Raw genomic sequence first — 24,753 nt, 5'->3', positions numbered from 1 at the left:
GTTTTCTCAGTGTGTTCCGCACCTTTTTTTCGGCCGATACAACATGTTGAATCATGTTGATCAGTCAGGCCATCTGATCATTCTGATTGGCTGTTCAGCTACTGCCACCTGCTGGTACGGAAAGGCATTTCTTCTTACGCAGGCTCAGAACGAACGTGCTACTTGGAAGTCGGGTGTCGAGCGTCGATTTAGTGCGTCAGAGCAACTTTCGACCCAGACGGTGCTGACGTGAGCCAACCCCACAGTCTGCTTTCGTCGCCACTAGTTCGTCAGCGTCGGCTTGGTGTGTTCCAGGCTTAATTTGTACTTTTGTCAGTTAAATAAAGGTTCAAGAAAATTAACAAATCAGAGATTCCTGATTTTATTGCATTTTACAAAATTATTTGGGGTTGTATATCAAATGCAGGACTATCTTTCCTTGAGCTGTTAAGGTGAACACAATGGTGACTGAACCGAAACTTTACATTTCCAGCTGCTGGCTGGCTTCCATGCCTGTGCTGCCTTGGAATCAGTCCCTCAATGTTTCGGCTGGCTGCAACTGATCTATTATGACAATGAATTGTGTTGCATAATAATGTTCACACTGACACAAAGACGCACAAACATAAGTAGTACCTGGGGATGCCTGCGAGGTACGCAATAAGTCGTCTAAGGTCCTCCTGTCGTATTCTGTCATGGTTACTCCTGGCTGGAAATGTAAGGACTGGCCCTCCACGACGATCTCTTCCACCTGCAGGTCAAATAAACACACTATTTGTTTGGCTGGAACAACATCTGTGTCACTCAAGCATTAGTAAAGCAGGGCAATGTCTCATCTAATGAAACAAAGTTGAATCCAACTAGCATACCTACGGTATATAGTGATGCTTTGGAACACCATGGCCTACTTATCATGGTTGACCACGCCAAGACATTTCTGAGTAAAACTCTTTGACTAGCTGCAGTTTTTTGTCTAATACAGAATATGATGCCTAATAAAGTAATATCATTGCTTCATATCGTTATTCCATACCAACTTCCATTAAACTCTCTTTGAAGTGCAGAGGTGGAAGAAGGGCAAAATTGGAAAGGAGTTTTATCTCTACTTAGGCAAGCTGAGCTGACGATAAGCAAGTTGGCCTGCCAAAGATTAAGATGTTCGTAAGCTATCTGGGTAAGAAGCCAGCTAAACACTGCGTTTCTCCAGTGATGCTGATGTGCCTTTGAACTCATATATCTGAGAGTGTTAAAGACTGTCACTGCAAATAAGTTTCCTCTTGTTAATATTCATAGAAATCCAGGCCTTTGGATAAGAAGCAAACTCTTCTAAATAAATGGCTTAGAATGTAATTGTAACAGTCTTGTTCTGTTTTGGCTTCATATTCATTCATTGCCTTCATATGCATTCATTGGGGGGGTTTGGTTTTTATATATATATATATATATATATATATATATATATGTATATATAATCTCAGAGGTTGCGTTAGACTTGCGTTTCGCCGTCATTTTGATGGACAGGATCGAAAAAAAAAAAAAAAAAATCCATCATAATCAATAACTACCCGTCATTTTAATTTTTATATTTTTCAGAATGATTTCGTCCACATTAATCATTTTTATTCACGAACTTACAGGATAAGCAAATAGGCATAGGCTATGCATTTATTTATATTATGAAAAGAAAGTTGAACAAAGACTGTCACTTTTCAGTTTTCATCTTGAACACTTGTCACGGATTGTGAGTGAATGCGATCATCCTTTCCTCTTTACTACTGTACAGAACGAAATAAACATTATTTCGTTGAAAGATACAGTAGCTTACCGAAATCTGTATCACGTCAGTTCAATCAGTGTTGCAAACAATGTCACGTAACATTATACCTCAGAAAAGCCAGTCGTTGACCATAGACTTATAGTCAGCGAGAAAAATAACAAAACTTAATTATGTAAGTAAGCATAAGTAACTTTATTATTATAAAATTGACTTAAACTGGGTGCTCGTCTGTGTGTAATCAAGCGCATCGTTTTCATTTTATTCTGGAGACTGAACTTGCGCTCTGCTGCCACACTGGAGCGCACTCACCAGCGCATGTCACATTACCGCCGGTGACACTCCACGACCGCGGTGGCGCGGTTGTCATGCCTACCGTCACAGCCCTACTTTTGATTACTCTGTCTGTGTATTTAAACCCTTATGGTACATTTACATGACAACAATGTAAAAAAACGGAATAGTTCTTTTTTTGTATAGATGACAACGCTGTTAAAACGATCCCCATTCATACGGATTCGAGACTAAAAACGCTGTATTACGCTGTATTATATATAAACAGTAAATTCAGCGTTTGAGAGGTAAAATTTCAAATACTGACTGAAAACACGACAATTTGAGTGAAGAAGAGACTGTTTCATTCTTACCTTTATAGTCCGAAATGTCCATTCAGTATAAACTCGATGGTACAGTCTGCAATTTGAGGATGCGAAATGCTTGAGCTTATTTAAACGTGTCACGTGCTGCATTTATCCAATCAATGACACTGACACCGCAAATATGTAAATAAGAATGTTAACCGAGAGTTGAGGAATGTACAATGTGAAACGTCAGTTTATAAATACCCAGGATTAATTGTTAACCCAGGGTAAATTATGAGAAGTGTGAAGTGTGCAGCAAGATAACCCAAGATTCTGCTTACCTGGGGTTTAGAATGACCCAGGGTTAACTATTTCAAGTGTCACAGATCTGCGTTTTTGTTGTTTACACAGAGATGATAATGGTCTCGTTTTCAAAAACTTGCAATTTGAAAGCCGCTTTTAAAAGTTTGCTTTTCCAGCAAGACAATTAACATTTTCAATGCCCAGAAAGCTACTAAAGACATATTTGAAACAGTTCATGTGACTACAGTGGTTCAACTTTAATGTTATGAAGCGAGGAGAATACTAACAAAATAACGACTTTATTCAACAAAATCTAGTGATGGGCGATTTCAAAACACTACTTCATAAAGCTTTGAGGCTTTACGAATATTTTGTTTTGAATCAGTGGTTCGGAGCGTGTTTCAAACTGCCACTCACGTGATATCAGTAAATGAGGCTTCGTTACATCATGAGTGTTTCGAAATTTCAATGGTTCACCACTGGGGGACGTGACTTTGGCAGTTTGATATACGCTTCGAACCACTGATTTGAAACATAAGATTCGTAAAGCTTCGAAGCTTCATAACATTAAGGTTGAACCACTGTAGTCACATGAACTGTTTTAAATATGTCTTTAGTAGCTTTCTGGGCATTGAAAGTGTTAACTGTCTTGCTGGCAATGCAGGCCTCACTGAGCCAACAGATTTTATTAAAAATATCTGAATTTGTGTTCTGAAGATGAACGAAGGTCTTAGGGGTGTGGAACGACATGAGGGTGAGTAATAAATGACATAATTTTCATTTTTGGGTGAACTAACCCTTTAGATACTGTGTTGGCTTGATTATCTCCTCATCATGAGTCATGAGCATCATTACAACTACCCATACGTGACAGTAGTGGGAAACAACCATTTTGTGGAAACAATGATACACTAATATTAAGTTCAAAACAACGGCATCTATTTTAAATAGAAAACTTTTGTAACATTATTTCTGTCATTACAAATCTCTAAGAGTTTGGCATAGTAAGGCATATGGCAATGTTTATGTGTTTGGTGGAACAGATCTGCTACACTGCTGCTGCTGTTATTGCTGCTGAATTTAGCTGCTGCTACAGAGCAAGTACAGAACTTGCCACTGCCAATAGACACACAACACACTGCTGTGAGCAAGCAAGACATGCTGCTGCTGTACAAGCATACATGAATCACAGAATATCACATATTGCAGATCTATACAGGTGGAGCTGGGGAAGGTGGAGGGTTTCTGAAAGTGTGCTGCAAACTGCTACAGCAAACGATAGGCAAGTATTTGATTGTTGAGCAGCAATCTCATTGGCTACTGATACAGTGGAAACCAATCACCTGTGCTTCGGTTAAGGACTTATCAGCCTGCGACATCTAGAGTTTCATGAAAGAACTTTGTATAATTGTTTTACTGCTATTTTTTTAATATACTGCATCCTTGCTGAATAAAAGTATTATTTTTTTTGGCTCACCTGATAAAAATGCCACCTTTTCCTTAAGGATGGGAAGAACTTCAATGGCCTTCATGTCTTCATTTCTGTGGAACCCTGGAAAGATTCAAAAGCTGGTCAGTCGCAACGCACATGATAACAATCACATTCATTCACACAACTTGTAAACAGGAAAAGCAACACATGATTTTATTTATTCATAGCTTAATGAGTCTACATTTATGAATCACCAATCTACAATTATGACAGGATAATAGCTGAAACATGCCCAGTATTATTCCATTCAGGTTTTTATTTACTTCAATGTGTTTAAATGTCTTTAATTATATGGTGTGCAGTTAATAACATATTTAGTGCTCTATGTCATGGCCTCCCCAGTCAGAGACACATACCCGCTCCACCCTCTCCTCCCCAACACTGATCTTCATTCTCTCTCTCCCCCGCCTACTCACCAGATGGCAAGATCTTAATTCATCCACAGCTTTGCCAATGCATGTGCACATATTACATGCTAATGTGCACTCATTGACACCAATCTCCCTCGATACAAATAGTGTCAAAATCTTGCATTAAAAAACTAATGAAAATGGCAAACATATCTGTCTAAAGAATAATTGGGACATACAAAAGTCATCTGGAAAGCACTATGTTCTGCTTTAAACATCTTGTTGAATATCTGATTAATATCTATATATACTGTACAAACTTAATTTATGATTTTGAAAGAAGTCTCTAATGCTCACCAAGGCTGCACTTATTTAATCACAAACACAGTAAAAACAGTAATATTTTGAAATATAATTAAAATTTAAAATAACTGTTTTCTGTTTGAATATATCATAAAATGTAATTTATTCCTTTTGATGGCAAAGTTTTCAGTGTCACATGATCCTTCAGAAATCATTCTAATATGCTGATTTGGTGCTCATTTCCTATTATCATCAATGTATATTTTTTGTGGAAGCCATACTTTTTTCAAGATACTTTGATAAATAGAAAGCTCAAAAGGACAGCATTAAAAAATGTTTTAATGTATTGTCATATTTGATAAATTTATTGCTGGATCTCTCTCTCTCTCTCTCTCTCTCTCATATGAAATTGTGAAATTTTACACAATATTTACTCGAAAATAAAAATGTATTTATGTACAACATTGGTTTATGTAGAACAACGATGGTAGAATTTTGGAACTGGCTTAAGAATAACTTCCACTTCTGGCACTGGCACTTCTGGTGGTCATTCTGGCATTTTTATATATTTACAAATGCCAATAATCTCAAAATTGTCAAATATTGTGTGGTTAATTGCCCTGGTCAATCTAAATCTAAATGATCTAAAAGTGTTTTTAGCAGAACAAAACACTAATGCATAAATAAATAGGCTATGTCAACTCAAGTAGGTGTTATTCACTGTATAGCTATTTTTTGTTATAGAGAGTGGAGGTTGGGTTTCAAATTGGCAGGGCTGGGTGGGTGAATATTAATGTGAATGTTAATTGGAGGTTAATCTCCACAGGAAGCATAGTGCCTTTTTTTCACTATTTTTTTTTTTTTCTTTAAAGCCACAGGGAAATAACATTACCATATCAATCCCAGCACAGTCCAAATCCACACTCAATACAATGGTACAGTTCACAATAGGGACAGCAGACTGTAAACCACACCATAACATATTATCTTATCTGAGATTTTACAAAATATATATTTTTTATCCTGATAAAATAAGATTAAGATCACTATACTGAAGATTAGCATATATTTTATGCTTTATTCTGCTGTACAAGAACTTTATAACGATTGTGCTCTTCTTGAACCAAAAAGAAGTAAACAAGACTGAAGCCTGGTAAATATAATCATGCTATCTGGGTCAACATATTGCTATGCAGCTTTAAAGGCCAAGCGTATGCAGTGTTTGTCTGAATTTATTTATTTATTTTTATGAAGTCAACTATCACATTCCAATATGGAATGTCGTCATAATAAAACCTGTTCCTAGTTCAGTTGATTTAGTTAATCTTTTTGAATTTCTAGTTGTTTATATAGAGACATACATAAACTATGAAAAAATATTATTCTGTATTAGCGATCCAACTGAAAGGCATAAGGGTGCAGTGCACATTTTCACACTGCTATTGATTTCATTAGCTTTAGGAGGGAGTCAGCAGAAGTCAGGCTTGATTGCCCATCATAACGCATTATGTCATTGGGCTAAATTGGCCACTGCTTCCTGGCGTTAGGTTAAGGTTGTCTGCAGGGAGAAATAATGGCTGGGGCATGTGCAGTAGTAGTATCCGGGGAATTGTGTGTTGTATATATGTGTGTGCGTGTGTGTGTGTTTTATTCCCCCCACGTCAATGACCTCATCACAATCCAATATTAGTATAACCTTTACACTGTTTGTATGTGTGTGGGCTTGTGTGTCACTCCCCCTTCTTCAATGACCTCATCTCAATCCAACGTAACACTGTTATATACATATGTCATATATTATATATATATATATATATATATATATATATATATGTGTGTGTGTGTGTGTGTGTGTGCATGTGTGTATGCAATAAGGTACGAGAGGCTGTGTGGTAACTGTGAGGTAACTCCGCTTCGTGTCGTGCCTAACAACGCCCTTCAGCCGTGACTTATTCACGATACAGCACTAGCCTTGAGTACCTTATTGTTTTTATAAAACGGTTACCACACAATACAAATATTAAAGCCAAAAATATGTATCAATGTAACTTTCATGAAATAAACTTTCAATAAAAACCTTCCTTCCGCTGGAGAAAATAGTCCCTGACCGTGACCAGCAACAGAAGTTACATTATTACGCCATTAGATGGCAGCAAAGACTGTCTTTATGAGTGTGTCAGTCAGTAGCGAAGACTTGTACATTGAAAAGACTGAATTGTTGTGAATGCAACTGACAAATGCTTTGACTAGCACTGTCAGTCACGGGAAAACCCCTTAACTGTTAAAAGGACAAGATAATACATCGGAAATTTAAACAGATTTTTTATTATGAACATAGGACTGACCTGAAGGAAAATGCTAAATCTGAATGCAGGTAATAAACTCATTTACTCGATCTTTCTCTTACAATACTCTTCTACATAATACAGTAAGCTTCAGTGAACAATATCAATTGAGAACATACAGTTTACGTTGCTAAGAGTGGTTGCTAAGGGTGTTGTGTAGTGATACACAGAACCGTTAGGTGAAGCGGTCATAGCAGTGTTTTATCGTGAATAAAACACAGCTATTGACCAATCAGAATCAAGGACAGGAACTAACCATTTTATAAATATCAATTTTATAAATGTGTGTGTGTTGAGACACCGGATCCATCTGGACGAAACGCCTATATGATACAAAAGTTTTCCGTATACAGCTAAACTCGTCTCCGTGTGGATGGGCCCTGAATGAACATGAGGAACTTAAATACACATGGTGATTAATAAAATGACGAACAGCTGTGAAGATTAGTGTCCATGGAAACTGATGAGTGGCGAGAAACTCAAACAAATGAACACATGTTTTTCCTTTGAGTTTTCTGCGTACAGATGACACCATTGCCTAAACAATCCCCATTCACACGGATCCGCGAAAACGACTAAAACCATTGTATTCTGCTGCCAGGTCATTAAATGGCGATGTAACACCATAGATTGAACATGTAACACGCATGAAGTCATCATTTCCACAGTTTTGCGTTTTTGTTGTTTACACAGAGATTTTTTTCAAAAACTTGCACTTTGAAACCTGTTTTCAAAAGTTTGCATTTTCAGGCACCTAAAACACAGTTGTCCTGTAAATGAACAGCCAAAACGCATTAAAAGTTTTACATTTTTAGTTGAAAACGGTGTTGTGTAAACGGTCTATGAAAGTCCATGAAAACAGAAACTAAGAACAAATACTGCTGACTATGTGTAACACCTACAACCTAACAGACCATAACTCAGGAACACATAACACTTAGAATAAATCCAAATGTATCCATGTATATTTGAAAACACATTTTTTTTCTTTAAGTTTTGACCTTCCGTCCACATTGGGGCAGCATTTTTGTCCAGTAAAAACACTCTCAAAAGTAGAAACATTAAAAAAGCTGGTTTTGCAGTTATGTGGACTGTAAAAAAACATGGTATTCAAAATTGAAGATGCATGTTTAGTCATGCACTGGAAAACAAAATTGCTGCTTGTTCAATTTACCTAATTAAAATGAGCTAAAACAACACAATTGCTGAACATTTTATCACAACCTCATGTCATTGTGTTCAGTCCACTTAGATATGTAAAACTGAAGTTTACTTAATTCATTTGTGTTGGGACTACATGAATAATTTTTGTTGTATTAATTGAAACTGCATAGGTGGATATAAGTTTCCAGCATGCTTTGTATAGGACTGAACTGGGAGAGTAAATGTTGAAATTAAGTATTATTTTACGCTTTTTATTTTAATGCAAAGACCTGATAGTGTTTACTGTTCATTTATATTGGACAATAATGTATAAGAATCTGTTGTTGACGTTTTTGTGGTTACCATTGTGCCACTGTCAGTGTAAACTAAAATGTATGTATAAATAAAAAAAAAAAAAAAAAAAAAAAAAAATATATATATATATATATATATATATATATATATAAAAAATGAAACATTTCCCTTAAAAAAAAAAGTAAAATCAAATACCATGTGTGAAATTTACTTGAAAAATCTGAAAGTAAAAACTGAGTAAATTGTTTTTTTCTAGAGACACAGTCATGTGATCCATTCAACCTAAAACAATCAAGAAGGGTTGTACTGCCATTGTTGTGCCTGCTATCTTCTACTTTCCAGTCTCTTCACAATTTTGCAATCTTGTGAGCATAAGAATGAATGCAAATTCAACCAATTGCTGCAATATTTGTGGCAGCTTGTATTTTTGTCTTACTTTCAAAAGAAAAATTTTGCATAACATTTTGAGCTGGGGGTGAGAAAGCAATATTAGCTAACAAGAAAGTTTTGGAAAACACTATATGGTTGGAGAAAATGCAGACACAGACTTAGTCATATTCTTCACAGACAAATCACCTTTTAAATACAACTTTACCATAACCAGCTTAACAAGCCACAACATAATAAATCAACAAAAGATAAAGCTACCTTTTCCTTGTAAGTTTTTGTCCAAACAAGCAAAAAACAAAACAAAAACAAAAACAGGATACTTCGTTGATTGCTATTTTTCTGAGTTTCTTGATAGTTTCGCCAACTGTGAAATCTCATCGGTCCAAAATCCTGCTCTGCAGAAATGTTTAGGCCTATAAATCATCAAATATATTCTGATCAGATGTGATGTGTCGTGCCACACATTATTGTGTTACACATGTTCTAAGAATGGTTAGGTTTACAACTTCCTCTTGCTCTTCCAGAGTCAGCATTCATTATTTACACTATTCACAGAGACGTTACAAAAAGTGCTGATCAGTAAAAGGAGACACTACAAGCGGAGCACAATCATAATATTTAATTGTCAGCAATGTTCAAAGCTAAAAGAACACAATCTGAAAGAAATATCTAATTCTGCTGAAAAGCTGTGCCAAATCCAGTAAAGCTTGTGTGGCTCAAGGAAACGTAAGGGTTTCCTGCTGTCGTAATATCCTACAACAACAGGACCATGGGATTAACATCATATCACTCAGCAGGCAAGCTGATTTAATGACACTTATTGTCTGATGTGTCCAAAATCACCTAACTGTCCTCTGACAGTCTGGGACGGTGTTCGTTTCATACATAACAGAGTAAAAATAACAATAAGCTTTGCTAATGCTTCCTAAATTAACTGGTCTGCCAAGCGTGAAATACAAGTTGTCAATCAACCCCGGGGTCCTGTAATGCATTATTAATGACAAAACTGAATTTGAACACCATCACTGCATAGCTCAACAAAGGAAGTAATACTGGAGCTACATGCAGAGAAGAGTCACACCGCTCTCCTGAGTACAACAAGAGGTGTTTTTTGATGCCCAGAACTAGTCATTCAGCTAGTCACTAGTCACTCACAATAGCCATACATTTCGACAGGTTCAATCACTCAGACAGCCATGTCAAGAGTAAATAAGGCTGTTAATATTCAGTTCACAGGCAAAATTCCCAATTGTGAACAGATGATGTCCTGGTGTGTGAACTTGACAAGCATTCAATGACACAGAGTGCATGCAATGAATAGAATTGTGGTGCAGCCTAGTGGTTAATTATCTCAATTGGTAACCGAAAGGTTGCAGGTTTGAATCTCACAAAGGGATTCAAGTGGCTGTCAAAGGGTCACACTATGTCAATTCTGACCATTTTTGCCACTGACCTTTCAATTTGCAACCAATGATTTGCATGATATCATTATATGGGTGGTACTGGCATGAAAATCGAAAAAGATTTAGGATAGACTCATCTTGTCCATACCAAGATACAAAAAGTCGCATGTCTCTTCAAAGACACATCATTACATTCAGAGAGAGAGAGAAAATAAAAAATACATAGACAAATACAATACACTATGATGTACTATTTACTGTGCACTTAAGCCCAAAGAATATTTTGGTTTTTACATAGGAATGCATACAGACAGTAAAGTGGTACAGAGACAATCATAATTCTAGTTTAAATGAGGAGAGAATGTATTTTTATTGGCCATAACATTTGTAGATAAAGAGCGCAGACATTGGAAAAAGATGAAACTTTCCAGTGCGCATGTGTTGACCACTTGTGTACTTCCAGCATGCTTTCAAATGAAAAATACTTTGGCCCTGTTTAAACCTTGTATTAAGATGCGTTTTGGTTGAAGTGGATGATGCCCTTCCCTCGCTAACTTACCTCAGTCTCGTTGACTCAGATGTATGTCATTGCTTATGTTGCACGAGTGCCCACTACTGGCGGAACTCGTGCAATGGGCTGAATTGGAACGTCCTTAGCCCTTGATCACTTGGAATCGGCTATGGAGTTGATAATTTTATTTTTTTTTCCCTTATGAAACTGTTTAATGCAACATTCTTTAGGTGTGTTTGGGTTGTTTTAGATATTAAAAAAAAAAAAAAAAAAAATTAATATAAATGTTAAATATACTTGCACCTCAGCTCAGAATGCTTTTATGATGCGAGATTTGTAATTCGCTTCAACCTTTTTCGAATTTTATGAATGATTATTTTAGGTTTAAGTTGTGTGTGTAAAGGAACTGGAAGCAGGCAGTGTATGATTGTTTCTAATGCATGTATAGTGCCATCTGCTATTAAAAACTAAGCTCAGAATCGATTCGAGAGAGAATCGCGATACATTGGAAAATATCAGAATTGCTCCAGATTCTTTGTATCGCAAATCGAGATTTACTTGTAATCTGATCGACCAAAACACATCTTAATACCAGGGGCCCATTTCAATAAGAAGGTTCAACCAACTCTGAGTTAAAACTTGAACTCTGAGTTGACTTACTCTGAGCTGAATTGAGTTAGTTCAATTAACTCTTAGTAGGTTGACTGAGTTAAGCGTGTGCACCACGACTATGAAAAGCCATGATCAATGGAGCTCCAATATTACGATTCACCATGGCAACAGCACCCAAGAAAAAGACAATACAAGTTTAATTCTTACCACTGTTATAATATCAGAGGTGAAAACTGGCAGAACGGTAAGTTATTGAACTACTATTTACTTTCATTGTATCCCACACGCAAAAAAAAAAAAAAAATTATAATAATAAAAATTATATTTGAAGTGCATTTTTTTATTTTGCAAATTATGTTCTATTTACCATGTAAAAGTAGCAGGTCTTTGCAATAAGTTTAAATAGTAATTAGATGCTATTTATACTTTATACTGGCAGATACATACTTTTTGCACCTCAGTATTGTTGTACATTAACAGTATGCAATAATAACAGTGTAAATGATTATATTTATTAAAATTATAAAAACTTTTATCATTATTAAACACTCGTTAGGCACTTTACTTCCACTTTTTGAACATTTTCTTCATTTTTATTGAAAATTAATGTCTTTCTGATGTGATATGTGATGGAAAAAGGGAAAAGAGCAAGCTCGGCAAAAGGCAGATTCGAACCCGACCAATTGCGTCACAAGTTAGTTCTCAGCACATAACGCGCTACTACCTACACCACTGAAGCCATTAGTCATGCGTATCATTTTTAACCTTGTGTGACATTGGTGGGCAGAGCTACTGTAAATTCACACTTAGTAATAGACACTCTGAATAATCTTGTTTTCCGTTTGCATTAAGATTATCCAGGTGTAAACAGGGAGTTTGAAAGGATGTGTTCATATAAGTTTACTTTGGGCTTTACACTATACACTCTATATTCTGAAATTGAGTATATGAATTTTAGAAGGGTAATGCTGCCTCAAATGGAACACTTCACGGTTATTAACTACAAAGAAGTATTTCCAGTTGTCAATGTTAAAGGAAATTACATTTCTGTGACCGTTAAAGGCACAGTATGTATGTTTCACAACTAGAGGTCGCTTATTCAAAAAAATAACAAAAGCAAAGCTTGATGACACCGTGAATAAGTGTGGAATCATGGGAGTTGTAATGTAACTGTTTATAATGCTTATATGCTGCAGTCGGCCGCTGCCACTTCTTTCGTTTTGTTGTTTATTTTATGATTAAAGTTATGTTTAATGTCCGCCTTCTTCTTCCCTGAATTTGAACATTGTCACAGTTACATTTGATCACTTAAATTCACATTATTTTATTTCATTCTAATGAAATAGCTGCAAGTGCTGAATTACTACTCATACAGGTCACTTTATTTAACAAATTAAAATTGTGGGATAATGCAGTGCTGTTTTACTTGGTCAAAACAATCATACTAAAAATACATTTGAGTATGTTGAAAGTTACTCCGTTCATTAGAATGGTGGCTAGTAAGAGACACTTGATGCACATTGCCGTAAACTAGTCCGGTATTAGAATATCATTAATAAAAGTTGGATGACTTAAAGATGCACCAAATTATGCTTTGGTTGAGAAGTATAAGAAGCGTAAGAGTGCAGTTAGTTGCAGGAACAAATTCCACTAGCTCACATTTAAGTTGCAATAAAAATAAAAAAATAAAAAAAGGTTCTAATCGATAAGTTATTTGTTTATTTATTTATTTTTATTAGCAGCAAGCAATTTTGGCAGTATGACTGACCCCACTTAGTCATTCTGTCCAGTTTAGGCAACTTTCAAAATAGATTGAAGGACATAATCCACTGTAGATTGATATAATGTAGCAAAATAAACACATTAGCCATTGCAGCTCAATTTACAAAACTCTGGGACTGATTCAAATGATTCTGCCAATTTAAGCCACAATGAAAACAAAATGATTGAACAGTGTATATTGACTGAAACTGACCAGTGCGGTCGGAGGGCTTCTATATGAGAAACTTCTCATGCTCTGTGAGGTTCTGGCAAAACAAGGCAGGCAATATGGGCCTCCACTCTAATCATGCACGGATGGAAACTTTTGGCTGTGTGTATGTCTGTGTGTATGTTGGCTGGTGCTAGGCTACATTTCCTTTTTTTGGCTCCTGTCTAAATATAGGCCAGCCTCAGAGGTAAGGATGTGCCACTTTCTCAGCTTTAGGGATTGTGATTAAGCAGGCCAGTCCTCGGCCATTCCTCTGTGCACCAAGCGGGTTCACATCTCATTCTGTCAGTCCACATCAATCACGTCAAGTCACAGACATACCTGATGGAATGAGGTGAGACGTATTAGCGGGCAGCTGTCCTAAGGTCTATATGAGCAAAAGGGGGTTGGAGGTGAAGATTCATTTTCCAGATCAGTAGTTCTAGAAACACCTACTTCAAGAAAATATTTCATCAGTTTCCAATGTATCTCTGTTGAAGCAGTCTGTTTAAGCTATCATCTGTTTATTTATCAAACGATTTATTAGCCTATGAGATATAGCAGGTGACCACTAATTTACGATTTGATGACTAATTTCTGCTACTAGGCATACGTAGCCCTATAACTCCATAACATTTCTCTTCATGGAACTACTCAAGCTTCACCCAATGTTTACTTAAGCAAACCTGGTAGCTACGTTCCAAGGCTAGTGTCACATTTGGATGATCTTCCTGATGACAAGGCTATATGTCAATCCTGGATTCTGGATTTTGGTCACCAGCATTGGATGTCCTCACTAGAGGTCAACCTATATTGTCTTTACCGATTAATCGTTGCTTTGTGGAACTACCATTATCGTTAAAATTAAACGCTGATAGTTTGTGATAGTTTTTAATTCCTCCAAGATCTTCCATGCACCTACATAAGAAGGTTCTACTTGTCTACAGTTGCAAGTTTTTGGGTTTTACAGTGTAACACTGTCTTCTAAGGTGTAATAAAACCAGTCATGGACCCCGTGTGGAGTTTGTTCTGACAAGTGACTATGCTTTGAACATGAAGAAGTGCATTTAGAACACAGCAGACAAGAGCCAAGGTATGTATACAGTACACATTATCATTACAATAGTCATGGTACAATAAGTCAACCATTTAAAACAATTTAATAATTAATTTGTTTACAACTAATTGTTGCTTTGGAGAACTGCATGTTTGCTGTAAAGTTTAGATGATAACATTAGCTGTTTGAATGCTTACGAGTTTTTTCTTAATTCGCCCTTGTGAATAAAAGATATAATTAATGCTTTGTGCAGATCCAGAATGTTTTCGGGATTGAGGTCGATCCAACTTGTTACAGTAAGGATTTAAACATGACCGCACAAAACAAGACTGTTTGTGTAGTAGATCTTGTTAATCATTTCATCATGTTAATATCGACCATGCTTTGTGAAAAATCAGGTTTTTGCTTTTGATCATCTAATCGCTTGAGTGATTGATTATTGTTAATTTAATTAAGCGGTAAATTTTGGTTCATATTATTTAATTAAAAAAAATATGGCTATTCAGAAGAAGAAGAATTGACCACTTTTTGACAATAAAATTATTGCATTTAATCAGAATGATTTGATCTGCTGCATAGTAACCATTTCCGATGTACTGTTCAAGCGCATTTTTCCGACATTAAAAGTATGAGGAGAATCATGTTTCAAAACATAGTGCAACTTTCTCTCGCTTCACTTAAATCTTGATTTACTGGTATTAACATTTGCAGTGGGCTAACCACACCTTCAAAAATACGATATTAACTGACATTCGAGGAAAGAGAAACCAAGTAATTTTTCATTCTAGATGCGACCACAATGTTCTAGTCACACTATAAAGACTTCCCAGTCTACATCAGCAATTCAGCGTAGAGTTCAAGCTGCCATAATGCAAGCCATCAGAGTTGTCTGCCAACAATTAATTATACTTCGCATTTATATTTTGGATTTTTCTGTGGTTGTGAGAGATGGCTGAGAACGTATCTGAGCTAACGCCAGCTCATTTCTCTCACACATCAGCGCCTTCCAACACAGTCCCCACCTCGCATGAGTTATGGATCCCTCAGCCTATTCTCCCGTTTATGGGCTGCATTTCTCCCCCTCTCTTCTGCCTCTCCATTGGCAACCTTTACTGACCCATTCCCATCCTCGCTTTTATGGGCCTTGTTCACAAGTCTTGATTGCTTGTTGTTTTACAACCAGTGAGACTCTACGATGGCTCACAGTCTCAACAGAGGAGCACCAGGCATGTTGAAACAGGGTTGCACAATCACATGTCCTTTAGATATGACACAAGCATTGAGGAAAAATTCCCCAGACATGAATTCATGTCACACTGCCATCCTTGTGACGAATGGCCTTCATTTCCCAGAGCTAGGCAGCCATTGAGAAGCTGGTATAAACTTATATCTGATCAGCATGGAAAGGCAGACTTGCTGCAGAAACAAGTCACAAAAATCGTAGAGTATTTTGATTTACATTTGTTGATTGAAATAAAATCAATTGAAGCAGTGTGAAGTAATGTTAATGTGTCAAAGTCAGTCTGAGTCAAACCCAAAATATCGGAAAAACTACAAGAGAGCTCCACGTGGGTTTGCAAATAAATCAGTCACCTTTTGCTTTCCCAACAAAACAGGTCTACCTGATTAATCATAGCTGTTCTTCTACAATAATGCCCTCTTATGCTTCAACGATTTTACAATAAACAACTGCAATAATCAGTCTCTACTCTAACAAATCACATTTCCTAAAGCCCTTAAATCTGACGACTGGTAAACAGCAAGGAGTCAGAATTTCAAACATGCCCCATTATACACTGGCAGAATCTTTCATTTACAGTCATCAAAACTACATATATTGCATTTGCTTCCTGAGATTCGGGGAGATGACAGTCACTGGAGAATGTTAAAGAAAATGTGGAAATGAGATTGAATAAATATTTATACATTTTATTTATTTAAAATAAAAGAAATTGTTCCAAGAAAATAGTGCATAAAACACCATAAAAAAAATGCATAAAATGTCTTTTTACCCATTTAAGACAAAACTTAAGGAACAGTCATAAGCATAACATCATGAGACCATAGTATACCACATTTGTGTAACTGTGTAACCATCCTAAAATAGATTTATAAATAAATAAATAAATATATATATATATACATACACGTTGCATACATAAATAAATAAAAAACTAGACAAGTTTGTGCAAATAGTAATGAACCTTAACACAGATCACCATAGTAAAGACGTAAGTGAAAGGAATAAATAAAACAAGTGTGTTGACCTACTTCATCAATAGTCATTGAAAAAAATAATTTTAAAGTGCTCCTACCACAACAATGGTCTTGTTGGAAGATTTTAGTGAAAGGAACTGTCATACTTCAATTTCTACTCCAAAGAATCACATTTATCAAAGCCTCTAAAATGTGACAATTTTTAAGAAGAAGAATACCTGAGAGTGGGATGAGTCTCGATCCCGCTTGAGCATATTGCCAAGAATGGCTATTCACAAATGTTCCCATTTTACATGTATAATAATAGCCATCAAACTGCAGATATTGCATCTGCTCCCTGAGTTTCTGGGAAAGAAGAGTAGACTTTGGTAAAGTAAGCTTTTAAACTAATGGCCTAAACAACACAAGAGGGCGTTGCCAGTTTTATTCACTGCAGCTTTTCACTTTGTGTCCCCTACAGCAGGCAAGATTTACTGGTGTTCCTGTGTGTGTTCTAAAGCTCCGGGGCTCTGAAGCCTGGCGAGCACTCAGAGTGTGCAGATTTATGATGGAATAGGCTTTGCTGATGGCTTCTAATCCACCTGTTAACTCTCAAACCCCTTGTGCACCCACTTGCCAAACATCTTGCAGCAGTGCTGCTTATGTACAAGATTTATGCACAAATTTGCTCATTCATGTTGAGTATTTGCCTTGATTACAAGTAACTTTGATTAGCTACATAACAACTTAGAAATAACTTAAACTTCTTAAAATAAGTGTGAATTTTATCATCCACAGGGGCCTGCAGGGTTTATATATCATGGAGATTTTAGGTTACCAAATTTAAAGCTTTGCAAAAGGGATTCTAGTGAGGAAATCCAGCAATATTTTCCATAACTAGGAGATGAAAGAAAATAATGGTCTATTGTCACTTAGTGTAAAACAATATTACCAAGAAAAAAATAAGGGTGCATTCACACTTGTCATGTTTGGTTCGATTAAAACGAACCCTGGTACGATTGCTCTGTTAGTGCGGTTCATTTGAACGTGTGAACGCTGCCATCCAAACCCTGGTGTGCACCAAACAAGCGGACTGAGACCGCTGAAAAGATGGGTCTCGGTCTGCTTCCAAAAGAACTTTGGGGCGGTTCGAATGATATATGAATGCAACACGGACCAAAGACATGTAAATTAACCAAAAACAGGAACATGAGACCCTAAAAAGTACAGAATCCTCACTCAGCAGATTGTTTGTGTGTGTGAAGGAGAGATTGCTGCCACTGTTTTTACTCCTTTACACATTTTATAAGCTCTTTACGAGTTCCCAGCTGGCCAAAATACCATCATATGCAGGCTATGCACACACAACAAGTGCATCTCAGCACACAGCATTGTTTTGGATGTTCGGTAAGTTCCGTCTCAAAATAGGCAATACATCATAAAATCCGACCAATCAGGATGTGAACGTATTCCTATGCCTTTAGGTTCGTTCGTTTGCCAATCAGAATGCCAATCGGACCAATTGGATCGGTCCAGACCAAGCAACCCAAACCAACCGAACTGTGAACGCACCCTAAGAGTGCGTGAGGATTCTGTCTTTTTAGGGTCTCATCTTCCTGTTTTTGGTTCATTTACATGTCTTTGGTCCATGTTGTGTTCATATATCATTCGAACCGCACCAGAGTTCGTTTGGAAGCGGACCGAGACCCATCTTTTCAGCGGTCTCGGTCCGCTTGTTTGGTGTGTACCAGGGTTCGGATGGCAGCATTCACACATGCTCAAATGAACCGCACTAACAGAGCAAGCGCACCAGGGTTCGTTTTAATCGAACCAGACATGCCAAGTGTGAACACACCCTAAGATGAATTAAGATCAGGTAAGGTAAGAGGTCTATTTTTTTCTTGACCACAGGTGGTCTAAATCTCAAAACCCCATTTATTGAATGGTTATGCTCTTATTAATATTAACGTTTTATCTGAACATCAACATTGTTGAGATTTAGCTCAACTGAACAGTTTTGAGGTTAAAGAATCTTTATTTGATTGGATAATAGTTGTCAGTTGATGTTTTATGTATATTTACTAATCAGGGATTTGTGGAACCAGTGATTTGTAGGGTAAAGATATTGTTTTAATTTTAAGTTAAAAGTATAAACAAAATGCTACTTGAGCAGAATCCTTCCTTTAAAAAAAAAAAAAAAAAAAAAAAAAAATAGACTACATTAATAGAAGTGCATATTGTAATTCAGATTTATCTTTTTGACTGTCATTGTTTTATAATTTAGGTCTATAGAATAACTGATTTAGTGACATCAATTGTTTTTTTTGTTTGTTTTTTTTTACATATTCTACAGATTTTATACACTGTAATCAACTGATAGCTGGTGCAAATTCACTTGGTTGGTTGCCTCACGTAGTTGGGAGTTGTCCTACCCCTTTTCTTTTTTAAATTTTGAGCTACAGTATAACAACTCAATTAGCAGATTTCCATTTATTTCTCTTATATATATTGAATATATTAAATGCTCAGTGCTAGTGGTTATCCAATATTGCTTTCTCAGTGGTTGATGCTAATACTTGGTTCGATTGCCTGGTCCGAATCAGAGTTCGATTGCTCCCCCCTCCCCTGCTGGGTTGTGTTCACATTATATTATTTGGGTCCAAACCATTGTGCGTTTGCATCATCAAAGCAGCAGTTCTTTACCCCTGTTGCTTGGTAACAATGACGCAGGAGAAGGCGGCAAAATGCATAGTGTTGCTAACCTCACTTTTATATTTTGTTTTTTGAACCTTTGGTTCTGTTTTCAAATCATCGGCACATAACGACACTTGCGTCTATCTGCTGTGAATGTACTGCAAATGTTCTAAAGAATGCAGGAGTCTATTTCTGCAAATGGCAATCAGAAATGAGATATATATTCTCTCTGCTTGCAGTGTGTCAGTCACACTTGTCAGGAAAGTGAGTGAGAAACACACAAACACACAGTTTTATTGAATCATACATCATCAATAGAGGTTCACTTCTGCAATGTAGTACAGTTGCGTTCATATCAGCAGCAAACTGTACACGAGTTCACATGAACCAAACACTAGACCACCCATTTTATGCTGACCTGAGTTCGGAAAACAGCATTCACATCATCCAAATGAACCGAACTCTGAGAGAGCAGGGTGGTTGATGGCCAGTATACAGTAATGTAGATATACATGCACATATACAATGCACTCTGCATGTTGTTAATCAACCAAGTGAGCACAGTGTTATCTGATACAATAATTTCAAAATGCTAATTTTGAACTAATTAGGCAGATTAATTAGCCAGGCAAATATATTGATCTACCACTGCTCAAATCATCAGTGTTCTTACACTCATCATCTCCCTCAACACCTTATAATTGGTTATAATAGTTTCCATGTTCAAAACTTGTTGCACTAGCATGCGCAAGATTCTCATGTACACAAGCTCGTTGTAACAAAGCTCTGACCTACCTTTATCAAATGCTGGACACCACTCAGTGAGTCGTCCTTGCCTGTTTCTCACAAAGCCCACATAGAGAAAGCGAAACAACACTGTGAGGCTTGCCATGACTCAAATCACCCCATAAATCGTATAATTTACACAACAGGATTGTGTTTTTGTCTCAAGGTACAAGTAGTGAAGTTTGGCACATGGATATGTGGGTGTCTTCATAACAGTCCAGTGCAGTCTGAGGTCACAAGTGCTGTGTCTAAAATAACCAGAGAATGTTGCCAGTCACAGGCTGAATCAGCTGCCCATAAAAAAAAAACAAAAAAAAACAAAACAAAAAAAAAAAAACAAAGAGGGAGGGAATGGACGACTGTTGAGCTGAGAAGGGTTACAATGTGGTTACAGCAGAATGGACACAAGAACACAGCTGCACTATTCCATACTCGGTGGTGTTACTCATCTGGCCTTTGGTTCTAATCCCCAAATGCCCCCTGGTCCACTTTAGTACCACTTTAAACATAACACTCTTGCCACCCCGTTGAGCAGGTGACCAAGTGTAAAACCCACTGTTGTTTAATTATAACCACAATGATGCCACAATGGGATTAGTTTGTCCTTTTGCACCTAAGTACCCCATCACATGATGATGCAGTTACTAACTTTCTCAGAAGAGTTCAATGAGTTGCCAGTGACGTGAGGCTCACTGTCAGAAAACACTGTCCCAAGTCTTTGCTGCAAAGACATCTGTGTGTATCAGTAGACTTTTCAACCAAGGGCCTTGATATTGACTTCCCACAAGGAAGATTCCATAAGGCTCTGTGTTAGGAACGTTTGCGAAATCTCCAATTGTCAAACAACAACAGTATCAAGTCTCTAAACCGCCTTGGATAAACAACTTAAGCAGTGACAGAAAAAAAGCTCATTCTGAGAGAAAGAACATCAGCTAGCATAAATGTTGCAGCAGAATACCAGGCCGCTGACACTACAGAAGGACTTTTATTTTCACAAACTGCCAGCTGTGTGCATACATTTAAACAACAAGCCCTTGTGGCTTACAATTCTTTTTCACAGTTCTTATCAGAGATGGACAAAATAAACCAAAAGTAAAAAAGTCAAAAGTAATGTATTTTTCTTGCCTTGGCTACTGCATTTGTTGATGTATTTGTGCTTCTGCATTGTGGACTTGCCTTATTCACTGCTTAGGTGAAACAAACTACATATTAGGGCTGCACGATTAATTGTATTTTAATCGTGATAATTTCTGCTTCTCTCGATTAATTAAAAATCGCCCAACTGATTATCTGTCCTGAAAAGGTTTTTTGTTTTTGTTTGTTTTTTGCATTGGTAACAAGCCTCCACTATCTTTCCTACTTGGGAATGCCAGATGCCAAGAGAATAAATCCCCAAATTAGGCTTTTCTCTTAAAAAGCTACATTTTCTGCCCAGTGTTTTATTTAATCTTCTCAATCTGGCAACCAAGCTCTGCAAAAAAGTGCCGATGATCTGACAACACCGACAAACATGTATGTTGGAGTTTAGTGATGTTCATTGTGAAATTCTGCTCGAATGAAAGTGTCATATAGCCAGTCTGTGTTCCTTCACGAGGCCGTGTGTGCTATTTGCTACTACTAAATCTGCAACATGTAAATGTCCTTGTGTTATTTTTGTGTAAAACAGTGTGGGATTACATCCATTTAATCTATTAATATATTTAATATATCACTTATTAAAAATGTATTTTATTTATCTAAAAATGGTTGTCCGAACAATGATTTCTATCAGAAAAAACACCCTTTTAGGCCTTTTAGAGCAAAGACATAAATATTGATATATGAGGCTGAACAATATAATTTATCATAAGATATATATCTTGCTCACTTTAATGTCACCTTCTCCCCAAACTCATTCTGTGATTTGTATTTGTCCATCCCATCTCAAATTACATGACATCACCATGTATCCCATCTTGTCTGCATTCCAGTATGACAGGAGCTGCTTATATTCTATCAGCACATACATAGAACTCCATTACAACACATAACAGCATATTTCAGTTTACATCTCTCACATGACAGGCATGTATGTAACATTACCCTGGGGTCATGTCAGCCAGTAAGAGCAGTGATAGTGTTGAGCATGCTGCTGCCCTGTGAGAAAGAACACATTACATTGGCCTGACTGAGCTGCATGTCATTTGTTGAGCTGTCCTGTCATTGCAGTCCAGCCAGGGAGGGCAAAGAATATATTCCCTTAGAGTAAACAGAGAAGCACAAGACTAGGGATGCACTGAAATTTCGGCTGCCTGAAAATTATCGGCTGAAAACGGCATTTTCAGTTTTTGGCCAAAAGAGAAAAACTGCCGAACATATGAACCGAAAACATATGCCTCCCCACCCCGCCCCTTAGTGTTTGGTGCTCAGATTTCACTCTCGCTCTAACCATTATCATTGTGCGTTGTGACGCTTTGCTAAATATTCCTCTCTATGCGTGTGCGTTCCCGCTCAGTTGCTCATGGCCCATGCTAACACTCCACACATGTAATGCTCATGCTCATGCTCATAGGAAAAGCAAAGAACACTCAAATAATGTGCCGACATGAAATTTCTATGTAGCTGTATACTTGTTTCTGTTTGCAATGGCCTTACTGCACTGTAACATGGTGTGGTACAGCCGTTCTGGGCAACACTGGTAAAATGATGCTACCCTCTCATTCACTGATCCGCTCTTTGCTACGCTCTGCTCACATGCTCCTATAATAGCAGCATTGTAGTACATCATTTTGATAACTGGTCAAAAAAAAAAAAAAATCTGTTAAATCTGATTCTGTTGCATAGAACTGAATAAAGAATAATATATTGCTATTTAATATTAATGCATTTTCTGTCCAATTTTAGTGTGTTACTTTCAACAAAAGTGTGTTTTTTTTTGTTTTTTTTTTTTTATTGGCTTGTTTTTATTAAAGGAACACTCCACTTTTTTTGAAAATAGGCTCATTTTCCAACTCCCCTAGAGTTAAACAGTTGAGTTTTATCGTTTTCGAATCCATTCAGCCAATCTCCGGGTCTGGCGGTACAACTTTTAGCATAGCTTAGCATAGTTCATTGAATCTGATTAGACCGTTAGCATCTCGTTAAAAAAAATGACCAAAGAGTTTCAATATTTTTCCTATTTAAAACTTGACTCTTCTGTAGTTACATCGTGTACTAAGACCGACGGAAAATTAAAAGTTGCGATTTTCTAGGCCGATATGACTAGGAACTATACTGTCATTCCGGTGTAATGATCAAGGAACTTTGCTGCCGTACCATGGGTGCAGCAGCAGCACTGATATTACGCAGCGTCTCTCACAAATGTCTCCATGGTTGCAAGGCACGCTCCCTGTGCAAGGTCAAGGAACTTTGCTGCCATACCATGGCTGCAGCAGGCGCAATGATATTACGCAGCGCCTGTGACCCCCTGTGTAATATCATTGCGCCTGCTGCAGCCATGGTACGGCAGCAAAGTTCCTTGATTATTACGCCGGAATGAGAGTATAGTTCCTAGCCATATCGACCTAGAAAATCACAACTTTTAATTTTCCGTCGGTCTTAGTACACGATGTAACTACAGAAGAGTCAAGTTTTAATTAGGAAAAATATTGAAACTCTTTGGTCATTTTTTAAGGAGATGCTAACGGTCTCAGATTCAATGAACTATGCTAAGCTATGTTAAAAGTGGTACCGCCAGACCCGGAGATCGGCTGAATGGATTCGAAAACGGTAAAACTCAACTGTTTAACTCTAGGGGAGTTGAAAAATTAGCCTATTTTCAAAAAAAGTCGAGTGTTCCTTTAAATTCAGTATCATTAAAATTATTGAATTTCATTAAAAGGTCTAATATTAATACTAAATATTCATTTAAAATAATAATTTTTATTTATTTTTTTTTTAAAAAAGCATTTTTGGTTTCGGTTTTCGGACAAGTGCACCCAGAATTTTCGGGTTTAGTGAATTTTTAGTTAAAAAAAAAAAAAAAAAAGGGGATGATGAAAGGACAAAAACAATGCAGATTGTGGCTTCTACCATGCACTAAAATATGTACTTTTAAGTAGGAAGCAAACCATTTGGTTGTACCCGCCTTATTTTTCAATGCAGAAGTAAGGTGTTTTCTGTGAATGTGCGAGACTTCTGATTTATTAACCGCTAACGAGAAGAATGTCAAAGTGCAGTAAAATGTAAAACTGTTTGCGCTACAAACCAGTGTGTTTATAATTAAGAGAAAACATTAAAATAATATGGTAAGAAATACCAGTTTGCAAAATCAAGCAGCATAACAAGATGTTTTGTACAGCTAAAAATAACTGGAAGCGAATGACACCGGAAGTCAGGCACATTAAAATTACAAATGACCATGACCACGCCCACTCTTACCTGAAAAATAAGGTGGATAAAGTGCACAAACACAAAGGAGATCAGCAAAAACACTCTATAATCCACTACAGGACAGAAAGACAGGGTAACACATCCACTTCACAAAGACAAGACCAGACAAAGAACTGAACAAAACAGGGAGTATATATACA

General features: G+C 36.9%; 1 protein-coding gene across 6 annotated transcripts in view; it reads right to left on the bottom strand.

Annotated features, from left to right (window-relative positions):
* Positions 1–24,753, bottom strand: part of triob (trio Rho guanine nucleotide exchange factor b) — a 174,738-nt gene that overhangs the window by 110,713 nt on the left and 39,272 nt on the right. For all 6 annotated transcript variants that reach the window (XR_007925466.1, XM_051865402.1, XM_051865400.1 and 3 more), the window contains 2 exons: positions 4,115–4,189; positions 616–730 (listed from right to left, as the gene is read on the bottom strand). Coding sequence is in view for 5 of the 6 variants with exons in the window: in XM_051865402.1 (XP_051721362.1) it covers positions 616–730; positions 4,115–4,189 (190 nt within the window). In the remaining variant the exon portion in view is untranslated. The remainder of the gene's footprint in view (positions 1–615; positions 731–4,114; positions 4,190–24,753) is intronic.

This window comes from Ctenopharyngodon idella, chromosome 16 (genome assembly GCF_019924925.1).
Source record: "Ctenopharyngodon idella isolate HZGC_01 chromosome 16, HZGC01, whole genome shotgun sequence".
Taxonomy (NCBI): domain Eukaryota; kingdom Metazoa; phylum Chordata; class Actinopteri; order Cypriniformes; family Xenocyprididae; genus Ctenopharyngodon; species Ctenopharyngodon idella.
Note: the sequence above shows the minus strand (reverse complement) of the source record. Positions and strands in the feature narration are given on the sequence as shown.